Source organism: Muscardinus avellanarius (genome assembly GCF_963383645.1).
Source record: "Muscardinus avellanarius genome assembly, chromosome: 12".
Classification (NCBI taxonomy): Eukaryota; Metazoa; Chordata; class Mammalia; order Rodentia; family Gliridae; genus Muscardinus; species Muscardinus avellanarius.
In genome coordinates, this window is record NC_137798.1 from 5,254,992 (window position 1) to 5,282,231 (window position 27,240).

General features: G+C 42.6%; 1 protein-coding gene across 1 annotated transcript in view; it reads right to left on the minus strand.

Annotated features, from left to right (window-relative positions):
- Positions 1 to 27,240, minus strand: part of INO80 (INO80 complex ATPase subunit) — a gene marked incomplete at both ends in the record, with an annotated part of 102,216 nt that overhangs the window by 42,956 nt on the left and 32,020 nt on the right. The window contains 6 exons of the mRNA XM_080707954.1: positions 1,304 to 1,431; positions 7,074 to 7,299; positions 12,398 to 12,538; positions 22,329 to 22,503; positions 24,200 to 24,293; positions 26,104 to 26,171. Coding sequence (XP_080564080.1) covers positions 1,304 to 1,431; positions 7,074 to 7,299; positions 12,398 to 12,538; positions 22,329 to 22,503; positions 24,200 to 24,293; positions 26,104 to 26,171 — 832 coding nt within the window. The remainder of the gene's footprint in view (positions 1 to 1,303; positions 1,432 to 7,073; positions 7,300 to 12,397; positions 12,539 to 22,328; positions 22,504 to 24,199; positions 24,294 to 26,103; positions 26,172 to 27,240) is intronic.

Sequence of the window (27,240 nt, forward strand, 5' to 3'; positions counted from 1 at the left end):
GGATTGTACAGGTTCGAAGCCAGCCTCAGCTACTTAGTGAGGCTCTCAGCAACTTAGTGAGACCCTGTTTCCAAATAAAGTATAAAATAGATCTAGGAGTATAGCCGGGAGGTAGAAAAGCCCCTGGGTTCCACTCCCAGTACCACACACATAAAAAAGAAAGAAAGAAGGAAGGAAGGAAGGAAGGAAGGAAGGAAAGAAAGAAAGAAAGAAAGAAAGAAAGAAAGAAAGAAAGAAAGGGAGAGAGAAAGAAAATAGGGTTAGGGTGTAGCTTGGAGGAAGAATGCCCCTTGGTTTCATCCCCAGTGTCACACACACACCAAAAAAAAAAAAAAACCTTTGGGGCTTACCTGAAATTATTATTTTTGAAAGCTTCCCAGGTGTTAGCAATATGTAGTTGAGAACCATTATACCAACTTAAGTAAAACAGCTGTACTTTGGGATTTTATATAGAAAACCAACCTTCAATCTTTTTTTCCATACAGAATTTCAAGGGACTCTTCAAAGAAGATTCCTAGGCTGTGACTTGCTTTAAAATTGGGAAATTTTAACCAAACATAGTAGCACACTCCTGTAATCCCATTACTTGGGAGGCTGAGATAGAAGGATCGCACGTTCAAGGTCTATCTCAGCAACTTGGTGAGATCCTGTTTCAAAATAAAAAGGGAGCCAGGTGCAGTGGCACATGCCTATAATCTGCACTTAGGAGGCTAAGACAGGAAGATCAAAAGTTAGAAGCCAGACTGGCCACCTGAGCAAGACCCTGTCTCAAAAAATAAAGGGCAAGGGATATAGCTTGGTGGTAGAATGCCCTTGGGTTCAATCTCTATGGAAGGAGGCAGAAATCCTTTTTATACTTCCTATCTATTAAGTGATTTTTCTGTTCTCTTTATAGATTAATAAAAAAAAAAAAAAAAAGGAAACCCAGGTGTGGTAGCACACGCTTGTAATCCTAGCATCCAGTAGGCTGAGACAGGAGGATCATGGTTTGCAGACAGCCTCAGCTACTTAAGAGAATGCCCTTCGTAACTCAGTGAAACCCTGTTTCAAAATAAAGAATGAAAAATAGGACTGGGAGTGTAGCTTGGAGGTAGATGCCCCAGGTTCCATCCCTAGGAACACACACGCACACACGCACGTACGCACACACACACACACCACCACCACCACCACCATCACCATCAACAACAACAACAACAACAACAACCAACTTCAAGTTCTTATTAAATAAGACTGACTTTAGGCATGGACACTGGATTCCTCTATGCCAAGGCACTCTGGGCTCCCAGGTTCCTCCTCCTACCTCCAGAAGGTCTATCATCCTGGTCATCTGGGAGTAGATAAGGACCCTATGTCCTTGAGACTTGAGCCGAGTCAGCAGGACATCAAGGGCGTACAGCTTCCCACTGTCAGTGATGAGGCTCTCCTTGCCTGGGGAAAAGAAAAGGGGAAGGGAGAGGTACTATTTAATGGAAGCAACAAAAACACTCACTCCAGAGCTGTATGTAATGAAAATTCCTACAGCAAACAAGACACTTGTTATCATGAGAACAGGAATGTTCTCCGCAGGAAGAGAAAGTGCAAAGCCCTGTTACATCATGACTCTAGGAGTACTCTGGGAAGACACACCCTGAAGGAGGGGGTTATAGATTTCTTCTCAAAACTGACAGGTACTAATCCCAATCAGACTCTACTGCTAGGGCTTCTCCACCATATTCTTACTCAGGGGTCATCAGTTATCTGTGGGCATCTATGAATGACATCAATTGTTTCTCTTTTTTTTTTGGTGGTACTGGGGTTCCTGGAGGCCCTTCTACCTCCGGGCTACACTCCCAGACCTATTTTTACATTTTTATTTGGAAACAGGGTCTCCTAAGCCAGCGCGCGCGGTTGGCTTCGAACCTGCACGATCCTCCTGTCTCTGCCTCCCAAGTGCAAGGATTACAAGCGTGCGCCACCACGCCTGGCCAATTGTTTCTTTATTCATCTGTAGTTAGATATTTTTTGCTAGTTCCATGGTTAAGTGTTTCTATCCTGAAAGCATGAGAGTATATAGAAAAAATTGGCTGCTCCTGCCTTCCCTTGGAGATTGAAATGCAGATAAGCTAGGCATGGTGAGCACACCTGTAATCTCAATACCTGGGAGGCCAAGACAAAAGGATCACAGGTTTCAGGCCAGCCTCGGTGCTTAGTGAGACCCTGTTTCAAAATAAAAAGTAAAATCAGAAGCCAGGAATGGTGTTGCACATGCAAGTAATCCCAGTACTCGGGAGGCTGAGACAGGAGGATCACAGGTTTGCAGCCAGCATAGCTTAGTGAGGCTCTCCACAACTTAGTGAAACCCTGTATAAAATAAAGAATACAAAACAGGGCTGGGGGTGTGGCATGGAAATAGAATGTCCCTGCATTCAATCCCCAGTAAAACATACACACACACAAAAGAGAAAGAAAATGAAATCAGGCTGAAGTGGAGCTCTGAAGTAGATGACCCTGGGTTCAATCCTCATTACCAAAAAAGAAAAGTAATGCAAATAAACATACTCACCCTTGACCTTTTAGAATCCAGGGCCTTGTGCATGCTAGGCAAGTGCTTTACCACTATGCTACATCCCCAGCTCACTGATTTTTTCTTAAAACCAACCAAAGGAGCCAGGTATAGTGGCGCATGCTTGTAATCCCAGTACTTGGGAGGCTGAGACAGGAGGACTGCAGGTTTTAAGCCAGCTTAGTGATGCTCTTAGCAGTGTATTGAGACCCTGTTTCCAAATAAAATATAATATAGGTCTGGAGATGTAGCCCAGTGGTAGAGGCCCCTGGGTTCCATTCCCAGTACTGCAACAAAACAAAACAAAAACAAAAAAACAAAAACCCCTCAAACCCAGGCATGGTGCACACTTGTAATCCCAGCATTTGGTAGACTGAGACAGGAGGATCGTGGTTCGCGGACAGCCTCAGCTACTTAGTGAGGCCCTCTGCGACTCAATGAGACCCTGTTTCAAAATAAAGAATAAAAAAATAGGGCTGGGGGTATAGCTTAGAGGTAGAAGGCCCCTGGGTTCCATCCCCAGTACCACAAAACAAACAAAACAAATAAAAACAAAAAGCAAACAACAACAAAAATCCCACCAAAATTCCCTCTCCTAGATGATTTCCAATAGGTTGGCTGGTGAAATGTCATTAACCCAAGATGCCATTCAATAAAGACATCAGGGCCTGTTCAGCTTTTCAGAAATACTGACTTTGGGATTCGGTGAACTGAGGCTGCTTTCACTAACTTAGGCCTTTTCCTTCCTCTTCCCTTAAGAAATGCATTTCAGCCAGATCATAAAGAACACTGAACTCACAGGTTTCCATCTTATCCACTCAGTATCATTCAACTCCCATCATATTTCAGGAAGTGGAGTTTCCTGTTTGTAGACTGGTCCATAAACATGCCCTGAACAATTGCTTCTACTAAGGGGGGAGAGAGGAGGCTCGAGGGGCTGGGTAAGACTACACAGGGAAGTGGCTGGGGTACACGAGGAAGGGTAGAGACCTTACACTGACCACCACCAACTGGACGTGAAAGAGAACTGTTGAGATAAACACACTGCACCCTTGTTTCTGGGTCAGAGACCATGGCTTGTCCTCAGAGCTGCAGAGGCTGACTACTGAGAGCAGTCCAGGAGTTTAACTGTCATTCTCGCCATGTTTGCCAAGCACACAATTATTGTCTAAACCGAACAAGAGCGGATGTGCCGACAGCACCCTGACAAATCAACTGCTCTGTTTTTGCTACAAGGCTGCAGGTCCTGGATGTTTACTCCTCTGTGCCACCGCCTGCCTCTTCCCACCTTCGGAACTCTGCCAGGCCATGTATCTCCCCCAGCCCCTCCCCGTCTCTGCGGCACACACCTTTTTTCAGCGTCTTTGTTTGGTCCTGTTTAGATTACTGAGTTGCCCTTCTTTTTGTTGTCTCCTTACAACACAATCAAATGACTGCAGCTGGGACAGAAGTGACTACTACGCCTCGCTGGCACCAGACAAGGGTTTCTGTATAAATTCCGAGTCTGATCAGGCAGCAACACTTTCACAACAACTTGAAGGTTTTTTCTTCCTGTCACATGTCCCCTTCTATCTAATGGGTTGTGGGGTCTCTCAATGTTAACAGCTCCTGAACAGTCCCCACGAAGCTTCTTGTCAGCTTTAGACACGACACTAATTGTTGTTCTTATAAAAAGCACAAAAAGCAAAAAAAAAAAAAAAGCGCCTATATTTTTAGCTCCTGAATGAAAGCAGGCAAGCTAAGCTCTTCAGATTGCTGTAGCCTGCTTATCTACTCTTTCCGTTCAGATAGACTTCCTCAGGACAGATATTAAATACAAATCTTTATGGTGTCTGAATCTTAAGAACCTCCCACTGATTTCAAAATTGTGATTAGTCAGTCTTTCGCACATTCTTGCTTCCCACATCTTTACTTTGCTGACCAGAATGAACTGATGCCAGAATTCAGACGAGCTCAGAAATGAATATAGGCACATACTCTCTAGGGTAAGCCCACATAGTTCTAATATAGTAAGAAGTAGTAACTTGTTGCTGTGAAGATGGGAGAGGTAGAAGTAGAGGGCTGGACTTCTTTGGACTTCCCTGGAAAAAGCTTAAAAACAAACAGTAGCAGGGGCTTAAACGAGTCCTATTTCTGATGAATATGTTACAGGAAATCAGTCCCTAGCCTTTGTCCTTAGTAAGATAGCTAGAAAAATGCAGGCTTCTTTCTCTGGACACACTGCTGTCTCCTAGGTCTGGCATGTATCACCCAATTTTGTATGAGCTACCAAAGTTGCCCTGACAAGTGCACCACCTGTTGCTAAGGGAGGCTCGGAGCCAGGAGGAGCACAAATCCCTAGAAATCAGGCTGATTCTGCCAAGTTAAGCCCACACCCCAACCCCTTCTTTCAAATAGGAGCTCAAAAGATGTTGAAATAAACACATTTATCCCACTCTTCTTAAAATCTTTCTTATGGTTATTTTGTTTAGATACAGTTTCTTACTGTCCACAACATATAATCTGTTCAATCTGTTCAGTAATGAAACAAAATAAGCATAGCCCCATGACAATAATACATCTCTTTTCTAACGAATGGAACTCCCACTTTTTTTTTTTTTTTTTTTTGGGTGGTACTGGGGTTCCTGGAAGCCCTTCTACCTCGGGCTACACTCCCAGACCTATTTTTATACTTTTTTATGTGGAAACAGGGTCTCTTAAGCCAGCGTGCCTGGCGTCGAAAATGCGCGATCCTCCTGTCTCTGCCTCCCAAGCGCGGGGATTACAAGCGTGCGCCACCACCCCCGGCGGAACTCCCAGTTTTTTGTGGTACTAGGGAATAAACCTAAGGGCATTCTATCTCAAAGCTATACCCCCAGCCCTATTTTTGTTTTCGTTTTATAACAGGGTCTCATTAAGTTGCAGAGGGCCTCGCTAAGTTACCACATGCTGGCCTCAAACCTGCAACCCTCCATGTCTCAGTTTCCCAAGTACTGGGATTCCGGGCATGCGCCACCATGCCTGGCTGGACTGGAGCCCTTGGAAGGACCATACATCCTCCTGGTAAAGCATGGAGGAACAATCAAGGTGTGAGCCCAGGAGATTTTGGTCATTCTCTCATGATCATTCTCTCAAGGAATGCAATACAGCCAACACTTCCCAGGGCAACAAAAAATTCAAACATATAAAGGAAAGAGGGATAAAATACAGGTTCCAGTGACACCCCCCCCACTACCCCAGCTCGTCTACAGAGCACAATGGGGTCAGTAAGGAGCTGGTTGGTTCTCACAGTAAACAGCCAGTGAGGCTGGTGCTTTTTATCGATGCGAAAAGAACTCAGACACTTCCTGCTATTTAAACAAGGTCCATTTTTCTTTCAAAGAACAGGAAAAGGCACAAGAGATTCCCACAGAGCCAGCAATAAGCCTTCTACTTCTCTACTGGGAACTAAGGAGCCAGAATGAAGAAGGAAGAAATAAGGTGCTCTCCTGCTTCTTTGGATACCTGTGCTCGTGTCCCGCCTAGGACCGTGCTTTCCTTTCTGGCCTGCTTTATACTTGCATTTACTTTTCCCTGACTTTCAAACAATAGAGTTTCACCCACTGCATTTATGTATTCTAACTCAGCTCTGGCGACACAGGCAATATTGTTTTTATAGACCCAAAGGGCATCTTCCAGTCAAAGCATTCCCAAAGCTATAACAGGCTGACATGAGGACACTTGACACCTGATAAAGGTAACATTAAATGGAAAAACCAGGTCCTCAGCACTGGAACTGTTATCCCTTAGAAACAGGTGCTTAGCACCAGTTTACTTTCATTACATGTCAATAAGATGCATAAAATCAAGTTAACAGAGAATTTGGACACCAAAATTAACACTCTAGTTCCAAGCTACTGGTCCAGTCTGCTAGCAGGTGTAAGTAAAGAACATGCGTCTAAGAACCCTGTGTTCAACTTCCTTCAAAGTAGACTCACTAAAGCAAAGATGAAAACCTAGCTTCCTCTGAACTCTCGGCCTTGACCCTCGGAGGTCTGGGAATCTGCTAGCATTCTGGCACAAAACACGCTGTTTTTCCTCTTGCTATCATTCAGATCTCTAGTGCTCCGTGCAGGACACTGTTTATGCTACTTAAACTAGGCTTTCTTGGAGTGACGACATTCTCATTCATCCCTCTGGCACTGACACAGACAACTAAATTCATTCCACCTGAAGCCTTTCCTGCCATGTCTTCCCCTGGGCCCAGAGCCTCCTGTGCTAAGCACGTGCTGCACCACTGAACTACACCCCAGCATTACTACTCCCCTCCCCCTTTACTTTTAAAAGAGAGGCATTCTTCTTCCCTTCACAAAGAATATTCAAGAACAAACCTAAAATCACATATCTAAGTTATAAGTTACTAGTATTTTACTTATAAATTACTAATGGAAAAAGGAAATAGAAATCTCAAGAACTCCGAGCTTCACTTCAAGAATGTATGTGAAACCATCACACAGAGTATCTTTCTTGCTAATGCTGGGAACATATTCCAAGAAGATGGAGCACTCACCTGGGATCCTGATGAAAGACCAGCCATTCTGGGGCCTGATGCTCCACAGCCCTCCAGCTTGCTCCGGGAAGAACTGGGACCGTCGACTGAGCCAGTCTGCAGCCAGCTCAGGGGCCCCGTTCAACAGACACTGCTTGGCTGCCAGGCTCCCTCCTTCCTTCAGGACTCGCCTCTCATATTCTGCACTTCTGTCATTGCAGTAAGAATCCAAGGGCACTGCGGTGACCTGCAGTGGAAGAGTCACACGAGACGGCTCTTTTATATTTTTCATACACACCAAGAGTCTTGGGAACCTCAACTTTGAAATCAGACGAATATAAATTAGGCTAATTGTTTTAAACACCCAGTTCTGACAATTCAAGTTGTCTCTAATGACTGACTTAGTGACCTTCTCTGGGTAAAAGGCTAACTTCTATTCTGTGGTACGAGGATGGAACCCAGGGGCATTCTACCTCAGAGCTACACACCCAGCCCTAGTTTATTTTTAATCCTTTTTTAATTTTTGAAACAGGTCTCACTGAGTTGTGAAGGGCTTCACTAAGTAGCTGAGGCTATCTAGGAATCACATCCTCCAGCCTCCACCTCCCAGAGGCTGGGATTGCCCCTGGCTAAGGCCAGCTTCTAATAACATGAATCTGCAAACCAACTAAAAAACTAACAAACTAAACAAACAAAAGATAAAACTAAAGATGGCCATGAAGTTTTCTGATAAAGAGTGTGATAACCATGACAAGGCTACCCTACCTTTCACAAAAATGTAGGCTATGATGTTTTGCTAAGCCAGGATGATTAAATGCTAAAAGCCTATTACAAGCAGTAAACTGCTCAGAAGAGCCTTGGATCTAGAGTTAGGGCAAAGGTACAGGGGAGATCAGAAGGTAACACAGGATATATTGAGCTAGGCAGTTAGGCTATTCTATTCTCTTATTAATCTTCAGGGCAAAAGTCCTCAAGTTCTGATATGCACAAGAACCTCAGTGGCAGTGAGTAAAACGTGTATAATTTAATATAGCAGGTCCAAGGCAGAGACCAGTAGATGTAGGTTTTTAGAAGGCATTCTAGTATCTTAAGCCAAGCCTTAAGAAATACTGCCTTGGGGTATATAAACAATAGGTGAATCTACTGGGAACCAAAGAGTGCCAAGACCAGAGAGAGTATAATTAATTTTCAAATGAGATGCCAATGAGTCTGGCTAGCAGATGAAGCAGAATTGATATGCTGGGGAGCAGTGCCATCTAGGGTCCAGATGCAAAATGACAAGGGGCCATACCAAATGGCCCAGAGTTCTAAAACAGGCGCACCGTGAAAACAGTGTATCTGGACAATACCAGGAGATATATCCTCTTACCCTCTCCTAGAGTCTGTTTTCCTGCTTCCAACCTGTCTGTTTTTCTCACTGAACATAGGCAAATAAATAATGAAATTCAAAGCAGGCAGATAAAAATAAGATCTCTCCTTACTAGGCTTGTCCCAGTAGTAACTCAGCCGATTCTAAGCCAGAGCACACATCTCCCAAGCAGGGTGTTAAGTCCCAACCAGTAACAGTTCTTCTATAAAAACAGTCACAGAAGCATTGGTCTGGACTTCAGAAGTATGGCCAGCCAGGAACACTTTAAACATATTAAATACTCTAGGATGAGTATAGCACAGTTAGTTTTTTCTAAAGAGAAACTGATATTGTTTATTTTTATGCACAATAACATTTTTTTCTCTTTCTTTTTAGTAGAAAAGCAGAACTTACAATGAAATTACATATAAAGACTTTGGGATTATATTCTCAAAACGAAAATGAAAAGCTAGCAACTTAAGATGAAAAAACAGGGGAAGGACTATGCCACAGGAAAGTGCTTTTCTGTCTAAGACTCATTTCTAGGCATATTTATAGTTAAGAAGCAAAGTTTTTCCCAATTATAAACTTTCCATTTTGCTGATATTCTTCCAAGTCCAAGGCTGAATGCAAAGCACAGCTCTTAGTGATATTTAATGTTTTGATAAGCTTCTTTGGCCAGGAGCCCTGGATCAAGTTATGTGCAGAATCACAGACTGTCGTTAAGTACAGAAGCAGTGTACTTGTGAGGTCCAAAGGAGGGTAACAGCATCCCTCTCTACTTGGCATAATTCCTGCTTCAAGTCAGCTCCATCCTACACACCCTCCACCCACGCTGCGAACCCAAGTGGCCTTGCTAATGGCTCAGAAACAAGGGGAGATGAAGCATGACATACCAGAAATGTATCATGGCACAAGAGCTAACCCATTTCTTGCTTCACTAACCTATTCAACTACCGTGCCCTGAGGCCTCAAGCACTCAGCGTCCTTCCTGAGAACATGTGTGGTCCTGCTCCAGCTCTGGAAAGCGTGGCTGCGCCCAGCGCTTCTGTTTTTCTGGTAAGATGAATTCCCAGGGCCTTAGTCTATGAACCCTGTGGAATTATTTCTTCTGCCATTGATAAAACAAATCCTATAATTCCTTCCTTTGTGGCATAATTCTTCTTGAACTGACCCTCGAGTTTTCATAGCATATGACAGGGAAGTTAATGTCTCTTCATTGTAGGCCAGGGCGCAGGCTTCAAAGGAAATCAGTTTCTCTCTCATCCCACAGATGGGGTAGAAAGAAGGAGAAGAGCTGGGCACAGTGGTACATGCTTATAATCCCAACTACTCAGGACCTTGAGGCAGAAGGACCACAAGTTCCAGGCCAGACCAGGCAAGTCTCAAAATAAAAAGAAAAGGGCTGGGGATGTAGAGAAACCATGTGGTTTTTTGCCCACTGGTTTCCCAGTTCCAGGGGTGGGGGAGATAGTACTAAAAAAAATTAAGTTCTTTTAGGAAATATCTTATTCACATCCAAGACTGATCTGAAAGGTGAGAATTGCATATGTACATATAAAATATTCAGACACGTTTAGAATTCTTCCTGTCTCACATCATGGTGTAGTTACTGTCGTTTTCAGGTTTAGCACATGCTATATGATAAAACCAAATAAATCAGTATGAGAAAAGAGGTTAAGTAGTAAAGGAGGGTGATAGGGAGCGGCCTTTCAGCCAAATGGCTTTCCTGCTCCCTGCTTACGACCACATGTAGCTAGTGTACTTTTCTTAAAGCTACATTTATTGTTCTTTAGGGAAACAGCATCAGAAATGGTAGTTCAGACTTCTGTTTGGCTCCTCTAAAAGAACACTGAAGTAAATGAGGTGGGGTGTACACATGTGAGTGCTTCGGCAGAGCAGAGCTGTTCTTGAGAGTAGCTGGTTAGAGAGTGGGAGCATCCAGCAGGATTAAGAAATGTTTATGTCTTTAAACACAATTATGGGCCAAGACAGCGTGCTTTTATTGACTCTATAAAATACTGGGAATAAAGCTGGGTGTGGTGGCACACACTTATAATCCCCGCACTTGGGAGGCTTAGACAGGAGCATCCCAGAGGTCCGAAGCCAGCCTCAGCTACTGAGTGAGGTTCTCAGCAACTTAGTGAGACCCTGTTTCCAAATAAAATATAAAATAGGTCTGGGAGTATAGCCCGGAGGTAGAAAGCCTCTGGGTTCTACAAAAAAAAAAAAAAAAAAAAAAGCCTCTGGGTACCACCACCACCACAAAAAAAAAAAAAAAAAAAAAAAAAAAATTGGGAATAAGAGAAGTAAAAAAGTCTTGATATTTCTCTTGCAGAAATGGAAACTTCCTCTATTAGGTCTCTTGGTTTACTGTATCAGAGTGATAAGATTAAGAGTAAGAACAAAAGCACTGTACAAGGCTGCATTCTACGGATACACTTGATTTTAGATGCTTCCTAAAACAAGTGAATTTCCCTGCATCAACCTAAGCTTCTAAAACCAAGAATGCTTTGGAAGAACAGGATACATAAAACCCAAATAATTTCTAGACCGCTAATATGAACCAAAGTTGATAGTGGGAAGGGAATTAAGTTCATATATCATAGGACCAGCAAAAAGAAATCTAGGAAGGCAGGAGTCAATGGGTCAGTGGGACACAAGACCTCATTTCTACTCATCATCTTTCTCTGGACCCTCTACAAGATTCTGCCCTTTGATAAACTGAACAAAGTACGCATGCCACTGGGTGCGGTGGTAACACCTGTAATTCTGGCACTTGGGAGGCTGAGACAAAAGGGTAGCAGGTTTGAGGTCAGCCTCAGCAACTTAGCAAGACCCTGTTTCAAAATAAAAAATAAAATAGGGCTGGGGGTACAGCTGAGAGGTAGAACACCCCTGGGTTCAATCTCCAGTGCCACAAAAAAATAAATAAAGATGCAAGCTGATACAAATAATGAAAGAAAAATGTTTCTAAGGAATACTGAAAGAGTGCCTTTTTCTTAAACTATGAAAACAGATTTGTTAGGATGAGTGAAGAAACAAGATAAAAATATAGAAGGGTAAGAAATAGGCAGTAGAGCTCCCTGGCCAACTGAAGGGACTCGCGGGACAAAAGGAAACAATTAGCCGGGTAGACAGAAACTTGTTCTTTTCTCTAACCGCTGAGTCTGGCCACATCTCTTGCTGCCTCTGCCCCGTCACACACTTTGTGAATCTAAGAAGAGAGGGCTGATGGCTCTCATCACCGAGGACAGGAAAGGAGGTGGAAGACACAGCAGAGTAAACAACACAGCGAGCCAAGGGAAGCCTCTGCGGTGGTCCTCATCAGCAATCAAAGGAGTGCTCTGTTTTGATAAACAGGGTATTAGGAAGGGTCCAGACAGCTGCTCAAAGCTGAACCACAATAGAAACTACCCCCACTCCGCAAATAGGAGTACGGCTACTGAATGGCAAATAAGACGCAACAGTCACTTTTCAGACGGAACAGACTTGTGGACCACAGTCCTGGCAAGACTGCTTAGGAGGAGAAACAACAGCAGACTGAGAAACTGCTTGATGCCAGAGTGTTAAGTTTCCTTTTGTTGTGTGGTGACTGTACTGAGGTGATAAGGCCAGATCAAATCTCCCACCTCATCGGGCTCCCGCCCATGAAAACCCTCAAAAACCTCAATGCAGGTGACAAATGGCTCCCTCTCCCTGACCCTGCTGTCGGGTGATAGTCTACCTGACAGATGGCTTGCTCTCGGTGTAGTTTAGAGCTGACCAAATGAGAAGCAGCAGCCATTCACCCTACAACTATCCTCAAACACACACAATCAAGATGAGGATGTACTGTCTTGGGAAGGCCAGGACCATGGGAACCATCCTTTTAAAATACTGGCTCGTATGCTTTCAAGGTCCACCCAGCTAAAAACAGTTCTGCCGAGGACACAGACGCCTTGGAAGCTGTTTGAATTCTCCCATCCATTTAACCTCTCCCTCCTGTGGCACTTACTCGTGGACTGGCCACGCACAAAAAAGATGGCAGTTCAGTGAGCAGGCAGCAACGACGCGAGGAGGCAGCTGGTCTCCGCTGATGGACGGCCTGGTCTGAGTAGCCACTCACCGCTGCACAGTGGCTGCTGAAAACAAGAGACTGCAGAACAAAAGGGCACAGTTAACGCCAATGTGACTGTGCTTCAGTACGCAAAATGGGAGTGAGGTCTTATCTTAAATATCTAACTTAAAGAACTGTCTTCCTAGTCAAAAATATTAATTGTAACACGTTAAATTAGAACCAATTATGTAAGCCGGGCGTGGTGGCGCACACTTGTAATCCCAGCATTCGGGAGGCTGAGAGAGGAGACGGCAGACAGCCTCAGCTACTTAGTGAGGCCCTTTGCAACTCAGTGAGACCTTATTTCAAAAGAAATAATACAAAAAACAGGGCTGGGGGTGTATCTCAGAGACAGAATGCCCCTGGGTTCCATCCCCAGTACTGCACAAAAAAGAAAAAGAACCAAATATGCAATATATGAGGCCTATGTTATTTCCTAATGTACATTAAGCAAGTTTCATTTTATTTATTTATTTATTTATTTATTTATTTATTTATTTATTTATTTATTTTTGGTGATACTAGGGATTGAATTCAGGGGCATTCTACCACTGAGCTATACTCCCCAGCCCTATTTTAAATTTTTTATTTCAGAGCGCTGCACTAAGTAGCTGAGGCTGTCTGAGAATCTATGATCCTCCTGCCTCAGGCTCCCAAGTACTGGGATTACAAGTGTGTGCCACCATGCCCAGTGGCACATTTTTTTTTCCTTTCTTTCTCTTTCTTTCTTTCTTTCTTTCTTTCTTTCTTTCTTTCTTTCTTTCTCGTGTCATTTTTTTTCTTTTTCTTCTCTTTCTTCATTTTTTGTGGTACTAGGGATGGAACCCAGGGGCATTCTACCTCCAAGCTACACCCCCAGCCCTACTTTTTATTCTTTATTTTGAAACAGGGTCTCACTGAGTTGCAACGGGCCTCACTAAGTAGCTGAGGCTGTCCTCAAACTGCGATCCTCATATCTCAGCCTCCCAAATGCTGGGATAATAAGCATGGGCCACCACACCCGGGAGCAAGTGTCATTTCTAAATCTATTTCTGAAAGAAATACTATTAGTTAAAGAAACACCAAAACTCCGTGATACAAAACAGGTATGCAGAGAAAATTTGATTTATTTTCTATACTGTGGACTCAAATTCACTCTTTTCTTTTTCTTTCTTTCTTTTTTTTGTGGTACTGGGGATGGCTTAAACCTAGGGGCATTCTACATCTAAGTCCTACCCTCGACCCTATTTTCTTCCTTTATCTTGAAACAGGATCTCACTAAGTTGCCAAGGCTGTGTGAGTTTGTGACCCTCCTGTCTCAGCCGCCCAGCGCTGGGGTCAGCAGCGTGCATCACACTCCGATCATTTCCATACGTCTTGAAGCAGAGCCTTGATACATGCTGAGACTCTCCCAGCCTGATACGCTCCTGTGAGCACCACCTGTATTATAATGTCACAAAACAAACTGCAAAGCAACAACAACTTAACTCTCTGCAGGAGAGTAAAGTTATATAATCTGGCTCTGAACTCACTTTTTTTTTTTTTCTTTTTCAGTACTGGGGATGGAACCCAGGGGCATTGTACCTCTGAGCTACACCCCACCTCTATTTTTTAGTCTTTTTATTTTTTGAAACAGGGTCTCACTGAGTTGTGAAGGGCCTTGCTAACTAGCTGAGCCTGTCTGCAAACTGCAATCCTCAGGTCTATGCCTCCCAGATGCTGGGATTACAAGCATGGCCACCATGCCCAACTAAACCCACATCTTAAAAACAATGACTGACACTATTTTCTTCTAATTTTTTTCATCTCTTTTTTCAATAGGAGAGCGATCCCAAGGGCTTTCTACCTCTGAGATATACTCCCAGTCCTTTAATTAAAAAGAAACAAAACAACAACAACAACAAACAGGGTTTCGCTAAATTGATGAGTCTTGCTAAATCACTGAGGCTAGCCTCAAATCCTGTCTCAATCCTCTCGTCCCAGCCTCATAAGTACTGAGATTACAAGCCTGTGCCACCATCCCTGGCAATCGGTGTTCTACATTGGAAATGCAGAAATCATTAGTCCAAGGTCTGGACCTTCATTCTTGTTACTCATTGCTTTCCAGAAAGATAGGTTGGTAACCTAAACAACTATATAAATGAAGATAAAACACAGACAATCTAATTTATACATAATTGTAAGCTCTAGAAAACAAACGGCAGAATAAGAACAACCACCATAACTGTGCAGGAGAGTAAAAGTTATAATCCCACTACCAAATCTCTATGAGGCTTCTCTGTTGAGTACACATTTTGCCCTTCCTCTCATGAGTCTATTTTATACAGGGCTTAAATATAATAAATGAATTCCTCAGGATGATGCCTAAGTCATCTCATGTTGTATAGCAGGACATATGCACCATCATTTGCTTCCATGAACATGTTCTAAGTAATGGACATGAGCAAACCCTAAGACTGTTTTTAGGAGAGTAGAGCTGTCTTTAGTGTTTTCTAATCACAACAAATAGAAGATTTTATAACACTTTATTACAATGATGAGCCCATTTAGATTTTATTTATTTTGAAACCGGGAGTTGAATTCAGGGGTATTCTGCCTCCAAGCTACATATCCAACCCTTTTGTTTTTATTTTTCATTTATTTTTATGGTACTGGGGACTGAACCCAGAGGCATAACTTTGAGTTATACTCCCCAGCCTGATTTTATTTAATTGGAAATAGGGTCTCACGAGGTTGCTGAGTCTCACTACTTGCTGAGTTTGTCCTCAGACCTGTGGTTCTGTCTCAGCCTCCCAAGTATTGGATTTCAGACCCGCGCTACCATACCCGGCTCCTTGTTTTTATTTCAAAACAGGGTTTAAGTTGCTGAGGGCCTCACTCTGCAAGTTGCTGAGACTGGCCTCGACCGACAGCTTCCTGTTCGGCCTCTGACACTCTGAGATTACAAGCATGCACCATCACACCCAGCCGAGCCCCGACAGCTCTGACACATTTAGATGGCTTTTCTGTCTATGCTGAGGTCCCTGCCATTACCCAGGAAATGATTTTAACCTTCTGGTACTAGTGTTGGAATAAAATTTCTATTCTTTTTTTTTTTTTTTTTTTTTTTTTATTTTTGGTGGTACTGGGGTTCCCAGAAGCCCTTCTACCTCCGGGCTCCACTCCCAGACCTATTTTTTATACTTTTTTTATTTGGAAACAGGGTCTCCTAAGCCAGCACGCGCGGCTGGCTTCGAACCTGCGCGATCCTCCTGTCTCTGCCTCCCAAGCACGGGGATGACAAGCGTGCGCCACCACGCCCGGCTAAATAAAATTTCTATTCTACTTTGGCTAGAATCTGCACTGAAGTTCATCCATCTCTCTGTATGTGGAGAAGTTACAGCTTGCTGATTAAACAAAACAAAAACTCACATATATAAGGTTTTTTTTTTTTTTTTTTGTGTGTGTGTGTGTGTGTGTGTGTGTGTGTGTGTGTGTGTGTTACTGGGGGTGGAACCCAGAAGCTTTCTACCCCCAGGCTACACTCCCAGACCTATTTTATACTTTATTTGGAAACAGGGTCTAAGTTGCTGAGAGCCTCACTCAGTAGCTGAGCCTGGCTTTGAACCTGCACGATCCTCCTGTCTCAGGCTCCCAAATACTGGGATTACAAGCGAGCACCACTACCTCTGGCACGTTATATAGTTTTTTGTGGTTTTTTTTGCAGGTCTGGGGATAGAACCCAGGGGCAGTTGACCTGTGAGCTACACCCCCTGCCCAATATTTTAGTCTTTATTTTGAAACAGGGTCTGAGTTGCAGAGGGCCTCACTAAGTAGCTGAGGCTGTCTGTGAACCGCAATCCTCCTGTCTCAGCCTCCCGAATGCTGGGATTACAAGTGTGGGCCACCATGCCAGGCTATTATATAGGTTTTGTTTAAGAGAATACCTGGTTACTTCTGCAATATTCTACTCAATATATACTTTCCTATATTACTTTATTTTACAGTAGTTCCATCAAATCTTCCTTATACAAGTGGCCCTTGGCACCGCACTATTAGTTCCTCCCCTTTTAATGACAGGAATTACTAGGCACAGAAAAATTCAATGCTTGAGACACAAAACACCTTAAATACCCTGTGTAGAATGGAGAGGAGAAATTAAAAAAAAAAAAAGGCTCATTATGTTTTTAGCTTATTTTGGCTACCAAAAAAAAGAAAACTTAGAAAAAAAGTAAGCACTGGCACACTACGGAGGATGTGACTTGTTTGAATGCAGTCACAGCATCTGCTATTTCGCTGTCCCTCTCATGCTCTTGAATGTCTCATTACTCTGTGAGCACTGGCAGCTGTGTGCATCCTGCTGCTGGATCCACAATATGTGTAGCAGTGAAGTTAGGCTTTTCTAAAGAGTCTCTTGGCACCACGCAAAAGTCTCTAGTGAAAATAAAAAGGCCAGGATAGGTCTCCGCAGCTGCACAATCCCTGACACGGCGTAACACAGAAAATACACAGATGTTTTTCCCTTAGATATAGAGTTGTTTAACAAGAGGCCATGCTTTGCTCTCCATGTGTTATTTAAAATTAAAGAAAAAATTTTATGTTAAGTGACAGTATGTTAAGTACAGTGTTTATAAACCAACCACTAGGGTACATGGATCCTATTTTCACAGATATTTTAAGTATCCAAACAAAAAGGGGGAAAATAAAACGCAGAAAAACACAATGGCTTCCCAGACCTTTCCATGAGGGGCGTTGGCAGCTCTCACGATCTCAGGAAATGATAATAGATATAGATACTGCAGCTGAAAATTAACGTTTACGGAAGACTTTTTGAAAACTTCCTGTTCGAGTGAGTCTTCATCAATAGTCAGTTAAAGCTCTTTGAGTGTTTAATAGAGAACACTGTTGAAACTTAAACATACACCACTCTTTTCAAAACAACTCCATACATGCAAGATATTGTGTATATCTTAGATTGCAAAATCTCTGGGGTGTGCTGGCACATGCTTAAAATCCTAGTACTGGAGAGGCTGAGACGAGGAACACAGGTTGAGGGCAGCCTCAGCAAGTAGTGACTCACATCAACCTGGTGAGACTGTTTAAAAAAAAATAGGGCTGGGGGGTATGTGGCTTGGAGGTAGAATGCCTCTGTGCTCAACCCCCACTAAAAAAACAACCCAACCAAAAAATGAACAAGTGAACTAGACACTTCGCCGGTGCTGAAGCACACACACTGCCAGTTCAAGGACAGCTAGGCAAGTAGCAAGACTCATCAACCTAGTGAGAACCTGTTTGTACATAGGAAATAAAATTGGGTTGGGGGTGTGGCTTGAAGGTAGAATGCCTCTGGGTTCAATACCCAGTACCACCACCACCACCACCAAAAAAAGAACTCACTTTAGAGAAAGCAGTGTTATGAGACACTGCATAACGGGAGTGACAGGCTCTGAACTTCTTTTTAATATTCACAAAGTGAGACTTGATAAAGACCCAAAAGGTCAGCACAATAATGACGTGGTCTCTCCAAAATAATTATGCTGACGTCCTAACCCCCAATGCAATAATATTTGGAGATGGGGCCTTTATGACTTAATCAGGTTTAGGTGAGGTCATAAGGATGGGTCCTGCATGAAGGGATTAGTTTCTTTCTAAGAGACACTATAGGCTGGTGGCACCCCCCACCCCATACACACACATACGCGGTCATCGCAGTAATTGGGAGGACCAGAGGTTCAAGGCCAATCTCAGCAACTTAGCCAGACCCTCAGCAACTTAGCCAGACCCGGTTTCAAAATAAAAAATAAAATAGGACTAAGTGTATAGCTCAGAGGCTAAATGCCCCTGGGTTCACTCCCTAGTACCACGAAAGAAGAACGGAAGTAGAGAGAGGAGGAGGGAGGGAGGAAGACCCTAGAGTTTGCTTCCCCTGTCTCTACCTCTCTTACTGCGTGAGAAAATGGCAAGATGGAAGAAAACCCTTACCTGCTTCTAGATCTGTAAAAAAAATAAAAGTTTCTATTGCTTAAGTCACCTACAGTCTATGGAATTTGTAACGGCAGTCCAAGCTAAGAGAGTTTTTTGGTTTTTTTTTTTTTTTTTTTTTTTTGGTGGTACTGGGGTTCCTGGAAGCCCTTCTTCCTCCGGGCTACACCCCCAGACCTATTTTATATTTTTGAAACAGGGTCTCTTAATCCAGCGCGGCTGGCTTCGAACCTGCGCGATCCTCCTGTCTCCACCTCCCAAGCGCGGGGATGACAAGCGTGCGCCACCACGCCCGGCTTAAGAGAGTTTTTTAAAAAGAATGATACAGAATTTTGTACATAGAAGTTCTATCTCTCTGGCTATTCTAATATTGTATAGCTATTTAGCGCTGTATTTTACAAATTATAAGTAATGAAGAGAATGAAGTTATTTTTAAATTAAGAAATAGAATTAAAAAAATCAGTGTACTATATATAAGAATAAGCATCTTCAAAAAAAAAAAGAAAAAAGTATACATGTAATGTTTGGTATATACAAATTTACCAAGTGCTAATGTAAAATATTATTATTTTATTTTTGTTTTGTTTTATGTATGTGTGGTACTGGGGGTAGAACCCAAGGACTCTTCTACCTCTGGCCTATACTCCCAGACCTATTTTATACTTCATTTGGAAACAGGGTCTCACTAAGTTGCTGAGGGCCTCACTTAGTAGCTGAGACTGGCTTTGAACCTGTGTGATCCTCCTGTCTCAGCCTCCCAAATACTGGGATTACAAGCGTGCGCCACCACGCCCGGCCATCATCATCGCCGCCATCATCATCATCATCATTTTGTGGTACTAGAGATTGAATCCAGGGGCATTCTACCTCTAGCTACACCCACAGCCCTATTTTTATTCTTTATTTTGGAACAGGGCCTCACTAAGTAGCTGAGGCTGGCTGAAAACCTGGAATCCTCCTGTCTTAGTCTCCCAAGTACTGGGATTACAAGTGTGCATCACGACGCCAGGTTGTAAAATATTCTTGATAGGAGCCATGACCAAATTTCAAAAGCCACTGATATTGTAGACGTGTGTGTGTGTGTGTGTGTGTGTGTGTGTGTGTGTGTGTGTGTGTGAGGGATTAAACCTGGGAGTATTCTATCTCTGAGCTACACCTCCAGCACTATTTTATTTTTTATTTTGAAACAGTCTCACTGAGTTGTGGCCTCATTAAGTTGCTGAGGCTGGCTGTGAACCTGCGATCCACCTGTCTCAATCTCCCAACTATGAGGATTACAACATGAGCTGCCACATCCAGCTTAGTGTGTGCTTTTTTTTTTTTTTGTGGGTCTTGGGGTGGAACCCAGGGGCAACTGACCTCAGAGCCACTCCCCTCCCTCTTTTTATTCCTTCTTTTGAAACCAGGTCTCACTAAGTTGCGGAGGGCCTCACTCAGTAGCTGAGGCTGGCCACAAACTGCGATCCTCCGGTCTCAGCCTCCCGAATGCTGGGATGACAAGCGTGCGCCACCACGCCTGGCTTAGTGCGTGCTTTATTAAATTTTTATTACCTGTTAAACCTGGAACTCAACAAATAATTCAATAATTTTTCAGGGCCTATTTTAACCTTTAAGATGAAATATGATCCAAGGATAATTCTGCATAGCTGAAAACAGGTTTCTTAGAATTTAGTCTTATTCTCTGTGTGCACGGTACAGGGGCATTCTACCTGAGCTACACCCTGCTCTGTTTTCTTTTTATCTTGAAACAGGGTCTCCCTAGGTTGCTGAGAGTCTCACTACCTGCCGAGACTATCCTTGAACCTGGAAGCCTCCTCTTTCAGCCTCCTAAGTACTGGGATTACAAGAGAATTAAGTCTTTAATTAATCATCAGATAAATAAACTCTGGCAAAATACATTGTCTGGCAAGTATTTCAATATATGTATATACTGGAGATGATGATGATGAAATGAAAAGCAGAGCAATACATGATGAGACACTGGCTCAGGACGCAGTGTACTTTCTCAATCACTACAGCAATAGATGTCTACTCAACAAGAAAATAAAGAATAAAAATGAAAGTGAATTTAATTTTCAGTCACATGATCTTTCAGATTCTACTACCAATTTTCCATAAAACATGCTACCCACATGTGAATTTCCCAGGCAATTCTAATTGATATTAAGGACCTGACTGAGGTACTTGAAAAATAGAGCTCTAAGCATTAAATAAAATGTATGTGTCTATATTAATACAGCATAACAAACCTTTGGGAGAACGGTGTTTTCTGTACCAAAACCAGAACTAGTTAAAATTTTTTTACTGCAGTAACACATATTGCCAAACTTAAGTGATTGAGAAAAGAAATGAATCTATTAAGAGGTTACATATAGCTGGCTACACTGGCATATGTCTGTAATCCCAATACCGGGGAGGCCAAGACAGGAGGATCGCAGGTTTAAGGGCAGCCTCAGCAATTAAACAAGGCACTCAGCAACTTAGTGAGACTGTTTCAAACTAAATAACCAAACAGGGCTGCAGGTGTAACTCAAGGACACTGGGTTCAAGTCCCAGTGCCAAAGGAGAAAAGAAAAAAACAAAGGTTACACTGACCGTCAGACATGTCAGTGATCCCAGTGGTTATACGAGTATTGCACCTGTCAGGTATCACACTGCCATCACTAACCATATTATTTCAAATAGACGGAAACTCAATTCTATACTCTTGCAATACTAATCTTAGGTCCAAAGTCCAAAAGAGTACATGGACAGAAGGAAATCACATGGGCTTTTCTGTATACAACGAGTATACAGACAGAGCCAAAGAATGTCCTCCATTCCATAGCTGTATAGCGACCCAGAAAATTTTTTAAGGGACAAAATAAAAATGACCTAACTTATAAACTTTACGTCTAGTTGAAGAACTAAAAGATACAAGCTACCATTTCTCTTCTCCAAACTCTCAAGGTATGAACCACTTCATTAGGCGTAACATCCAAACCCTTAGTACTTCCGGGGCGCCACATGACCACGACCTACATAGAAACTTCATTCCCCACCACCTACTCCACAATGGCCAAAGATTACATGTAAAAGTATTCAACATTATTATTTTTCCTCGGAAATTCAACTTTAAATCACAATGAGATACAACTGGAATTCACTACAAAGGGTAAAATGAAAAGGATGGACAGTGTGAGGTGTAGGCAGAGATAATGAACAGCCAGTCTTACATGTTGTTGGGAGGGTAAAATTTTAAAATCAAAGTTTGGCAGCAACTACTGTACCAATTCTACTTCTTGATATAAATACTAAAGAAATTAGTACTTGCATTTATCAAACATGTAAGGATATGCATAGCAGTTTTATTCATACCGGCCCCAAACCCTAAACAACCTAAATGTCAACCAGTGGTAGAAAAGATAATAAACCGTGGTTTATTTAGATAATGGAACAATTCATGGTAATAAAAGAGAGTGCCATATGCAAAATGGATGAATCTCACAGACATGATATTGAGTAAAGAACCCAGACACAAAAGATACACTAAATAACTGCTTTTATAAAAAAAATAATTTACAGTGATAGAAATAGAATAGTAGTCACTCTTATGTGTTGGCTGATTCTGAACTAGAAGTGTGAAATAAGGAGGAGCATAGAGAAAACCTCTGGGATGGTAGAAACAATCTCTACCTGCATCTGGGTGGTTGTTATGCTACATACAAAACGTATTTACACACACAAAAATATACACAGAATGTTCTTTAAGTTATAACTCAATACACTGCACCCATTTCTCTGGGAAATCTTTGGCTTTACTAGGCCAGCAGTTTTTAGTATTTTTACTGACACAGAGTAAAGGGAAGGAGATGCTAGGTAGATAGTGTCTGCTCAAGCAACTGCTTACCTTTAACAAAGGGCAGCTGCAAAGGTTGGGAAAGGAGAGTGGAAAGTTAACTCCAAGAAGAAAATCCTTGTTTCTCAGATATCTCTGCGGACTTTCCTCTTCTCGCTCTCTCCAGGAGCGCAGCTGATGATGGAGCCTGTAGGAGGCTTTCAGAGACAGGAAAAGAGCTAACCATCTGAAACAAACCACAGCAGACATGCTTATTCAATGCTCCATGGAGGCACGAGGGTTGTTCATAGCAGGAACTATCCAAGGGATGTCTCTCATTACACATCTTGTTTATATATGTAGGTGGTTTTTTTTGGTGGCACTGGAGGTGGAGCCCAGGGGCTTTTCTATCTCCGGGCTCTACTCCCAGGCCTATTTTATACTTTATTTGGAAACAGGGTCTCACTAAGTTGCTGAGAGCCTCACTAAGGAGCTGAGGCTGGCTTCGAACCTGTGTGATCCTCCTGTCTCAGCCTCCCAAGCACTAGGATTAAAAGCGTGTACCACCATGCTCAGTATTGTTTATATATCTTGGGCAAGCCAGGCATGGTGGCGCACACTTGTAATCCCAGCGTTCGGGAGGCTGAGACAGGAGGATTGCACAGGTTCGAAGCCAGCCTCAGCTCCCTTAGTGAGGCTCTCAGCAACTTAGTGAGACCCTCTTTCAAAATAAAGAATAGTCGGGCGTGGTGGCGCACGCTTGTAATCCCCGCGCTTGGGAGGCAGAGACAGGAGGATCGCGCAGGTTCGAAGCCGGCCGCGCGCGCTGGCTTAGGAGACCGTTTCCAAATAAAAATGTAAAAATAGGTCTGGGAGTGTAGCCCGGAAGTAGAAGGGCTTCCAGGAACCCCAGTACCACCAAATAAATAAATAAATAAATAAATAAATAAATAAATAAATAAATAATAGAATGATAATAGGGCTGGGGGTGTCTCTCAAAGGTATACTGCCCCTGGGTTCCATCCCCCATACCGTAAAAGAAATTAAAAAAAAAAAAAAAAAAGAATTCCACCAAAACTAAATAAATAAAACAAATATATATATCTCGAGCATTTTGGAAACTGTGTGTTATGTAAGTGTGTGTGTGTGTGTGTGTGTGTGTGTGTGTGTGTGTGTGTGTGTGTGAATTAAACTCAGAGGCATTCTACCTCTGAGCTATATACACCATGCCCTACTTTTTATTCTTTATTTTCAAACAGGGTCTCACTAAGCAGCTAAAGCTGGCTGCGAACTTGTGATCCTCTTGTCTCAGCCTCCCAAGTACAGGGATTACGAGTGTGCACCACCATGCCCGGCTTGAAACTGTTCTTTTCTATTTTCAGATGAAGTGTTTTATTTTGCACTTTTGTTCTATAAAGTCTGTGGCACTGACTTGGATTGCTACTATAAAACTAAAACCCTCTGTAAAGCTCATCTCAATATTTAGCAATGTTCATCTCTATCATAAAACACCTTCACATCAGGGAGCCAGCCATTTCTAACAAGATCCCTACCACTAAGCAAAGAGTAATGAAATCAGTGAAAGCCACATGACAAAGAATAAGAACATAGAACTAAATTTCCCACAATGCTTGAGGCAGGCTATGCTGCAATCACCACTAAGTAAATCACAAAACACAAATTTGCCTTGTAGAAGCAAGTAAAACATAATAAACTTACCTGAGGTTACAGGATATAAAGATCTTCTGATAGCATATGAAAGAAGAGCCTAAATATGCTTTTTTAAAATTAATTAAAATTCCCCTATTAAAAAAATCTTATTCTTAACAGAAAAAGGATGGTAAGCTAAAATGGCATTATATTAATATAAGTTCACAGCACTCAACCTTTGTCCTCAAATGTTCCCAAATGCTATCTTATCAAACACTAAGCAAACTTCTCACCTGGCCAAAAGTCCCTGAAGCATGAGGTTTGCCATTTCTGCTGGAGATACATCAATAAAGCGAAGGAAAGAAAAACAGCTTTCTTCATTAATACCTGGGATATCAAAGAACAATGTTAAACCCAATAGCAAACTTAGAGACAATACTCTGCTGCTAAACTGCTAAGTTTTAACATTGTGACATTAAAAGACAATCTAAGCGGAGTGTGGTGGTACAAACCTATAATCCTAATAACCTGAGGCTGAGACAGGAGGATCAAAGGTTCAAAATCAGTCTCAGCAGTAATGAGACTTGCAGCAACCTAGTGATATCGGTTCAAAATAAAGAGCTGAGAGTATAGCTCAGAGGGAGAAGGCCCCTGGGTTCTAACCCCAATACAAAAGTAAAAAAGATAACTTAAATATCCTGATTTGACCACTGTGTCTCATCTTTGTAGTATAATCACAGAAGACCTATGAGATATGACATGTATGTATGTTTATGGGCCACACTAGAGGTATCTCATCAGTTACCTTTGAGGCTTTGGATCCTTTGTGAACTTCCCTTTCTCCCTCCTTCCATGTGTGTGTGTGTGTGTGTGTGTGTGTGTGTGTGTGTGTGTGTGTGCGCGCGCGCGCGCATGTATCTCTCTTCATGGTGGTACTGGGGATTGAACCCCGGGGTGTTCTACCTCTGAACTATCCCCCCCTCCCTTTTTTTTGCAGTACTGAGGAAGGAACCCAGGGGCATTCTATCTCTGAGCTACACTCTCAGCTCAATTTTTTAAATTCTTTACTTTGAAAAAGAGTCTCACTAAGTTGCAGAGGGCCTCACTAAATAGCTGCGGCTGGCTGCAAACCTGCGATCCTCCTGTCTCAGCCTTCCCAGTACCAAGATTACAAGCACCTCCACCATACCTGGCTTCTCCATCCCTAGTTTATTTTTTATTTTGAAAAGGAGTCTCACTAAGTTGCTGAGCTGGCCTCAAACCTATGATCCTCCTGTCTGACCTCCCAAGTACTAGGATTATAGATACCAACCACTGTGCCCCGGCTGCATTCTCCTTTTATCATGCCAGGAAATAGAAAATGAAAGGACAGAAGTAAAGACTGAACCTTGGCCTCAATATTTTTGACAATGCTCAAAGTCAAACAGCTTCTTTACCTCGGGCAAGGAAGAAGGAAGGGAATTTCATTAGTAAGAGTCCAGCATTTAAATTTGTCAAGTTTCAAGGGTAAAAAACACTTAAGAAGCTGGCATATAATAATAATTAACCACTTTGAAATTCTGCTTGTTACAGCTACAAATCATAGAGCCTACAAATGAAGATAACTAAATTAAATCTTATTATTTATTTATTTATTTATTTGCGGGTCTGGGGATGGAAACCAGGGGCATTCGACCTCCAAACTACACCCCTGCCCTATTTTTTATTCTTTATTTTGAAACCAGGTCTCACTGAGTTGCAGAGGGCCTCACTAAGTAGCTGAGGCTGTCCGTGAACCGCGATCCTCCTGTCTCAGCCTCCCCAATGCTGGGATTACAAGCGTGCGCCACCACGCCCGGCTTATAATTTACTTAATTTTGTGTGTGTGGGTCTGGGGATGGAACCCAGGGACATTCGACCTCTGAGCTACACCCCCTGCCCTATATTTTATTCTTTATTTTGAAAGAGGGTCTCACTAAGTTGCGGAGGGCCTCACTAAGTAGCTGAGGCTGTCCGCAAACTGTGATCCTCCGGTCTCAGCCTCCCCAATGCTGGGATTACAAGCGTGCGCAACCATGCCCGGCTTATTAATACTTTATAAGTAAAGATCTAGCAGGTAGGCCGAACCACTACTATGGCCAAATAAGCTGTTCAGCAAAATGAAGAACATCCTGGTAGATCCTGATGCACTTTCTTTCCAAAAGATCAAAGTGCCTACCTTTTCTGTGGAAGAGAGAATGCTGGATATAGTCTGGTGCAAAAGGAGAAAGAAGAATCCGTAGCCACCTGTCAAGTAAGTAAATAAACAAACTAAATCCAAACCCAAATATGAATATTAGAAAATTAAACTTGAGGTTCAATACTAAAGAAAACAAAATCTTTTAAGTATGAGAGTATTCTTTTTTATGTTTTTGGGTGGTACTGGGGATGGAACCCAGGGGCATTCTGCTTCTAAGCTCACCCCCGGCCCTATTTTTTATTCTTTATTTTGTAACAGGGTCTGACTTGCAAAGGGCCTCACTAAGTAGTTGAAGCTGACGGGAACCGCAATCCTCCTGTCTCAGTCTCCCAAATGCTGGGATTACAAGTGTGCGCCACCACGCCCAGCTTGAGAGTATTCCTACTTTTAAGAAGCTTCTTACTATACTACCAGGCAAATCATGGCATACATGTCAGAAAGGACAAAGTACTTAGGAGTGTAAGAACATAATACAAGTTCAATTTGTCTCATGGTGGCACATTCCTATAATCCCAGTTGGGAGGCTGAGACAGGAGGATGGCAAGTTTGAAGCTAGCCTCAGCAACTTAGCAAGACCCTGTATCCAAATAAATATAAAATAGGGCTGGGTGTATAGCTTTAGAGGCATAATGCCCGTGGGTTCAATTCCCAGCATCGCCCCCTCTCCCCGACAAAATGTTCTCATTTTATTTAAGAGAATCACAATTCGAGAATTTAGTTATCAGGCACTCCATTACTACAGCTCTGGCTGCTCCTTCCTGCTCACCTAGTTAAGTATTAATCTTGAGGTATCACAAAGAACTCGAGGTCAAATCCATGAACTGTGTCTCAATTTCAGTTTCACTAGGCCATGCTGATGACTGCCATGGTGATGATTATAACACCGTTTATATTGTTTTCTCAATGTTGGTATACAGAAGAATCCTTTGGAAGCAAATTAAAAGGAGTCCAGAAGCCAGGACCATTCTAATTCTGAGGTGTACAATGAACCACCCAACTTTCTCTCTCTTTCTTTCTTTCTTTCTTTCTTTCTTTCTTTCTTTCTTTCTTCTTTCTTTTTTGTGGCACTGGGGATGGAACCCAGGGGCATTCTACCTCTGACCTACACCTCCAGTC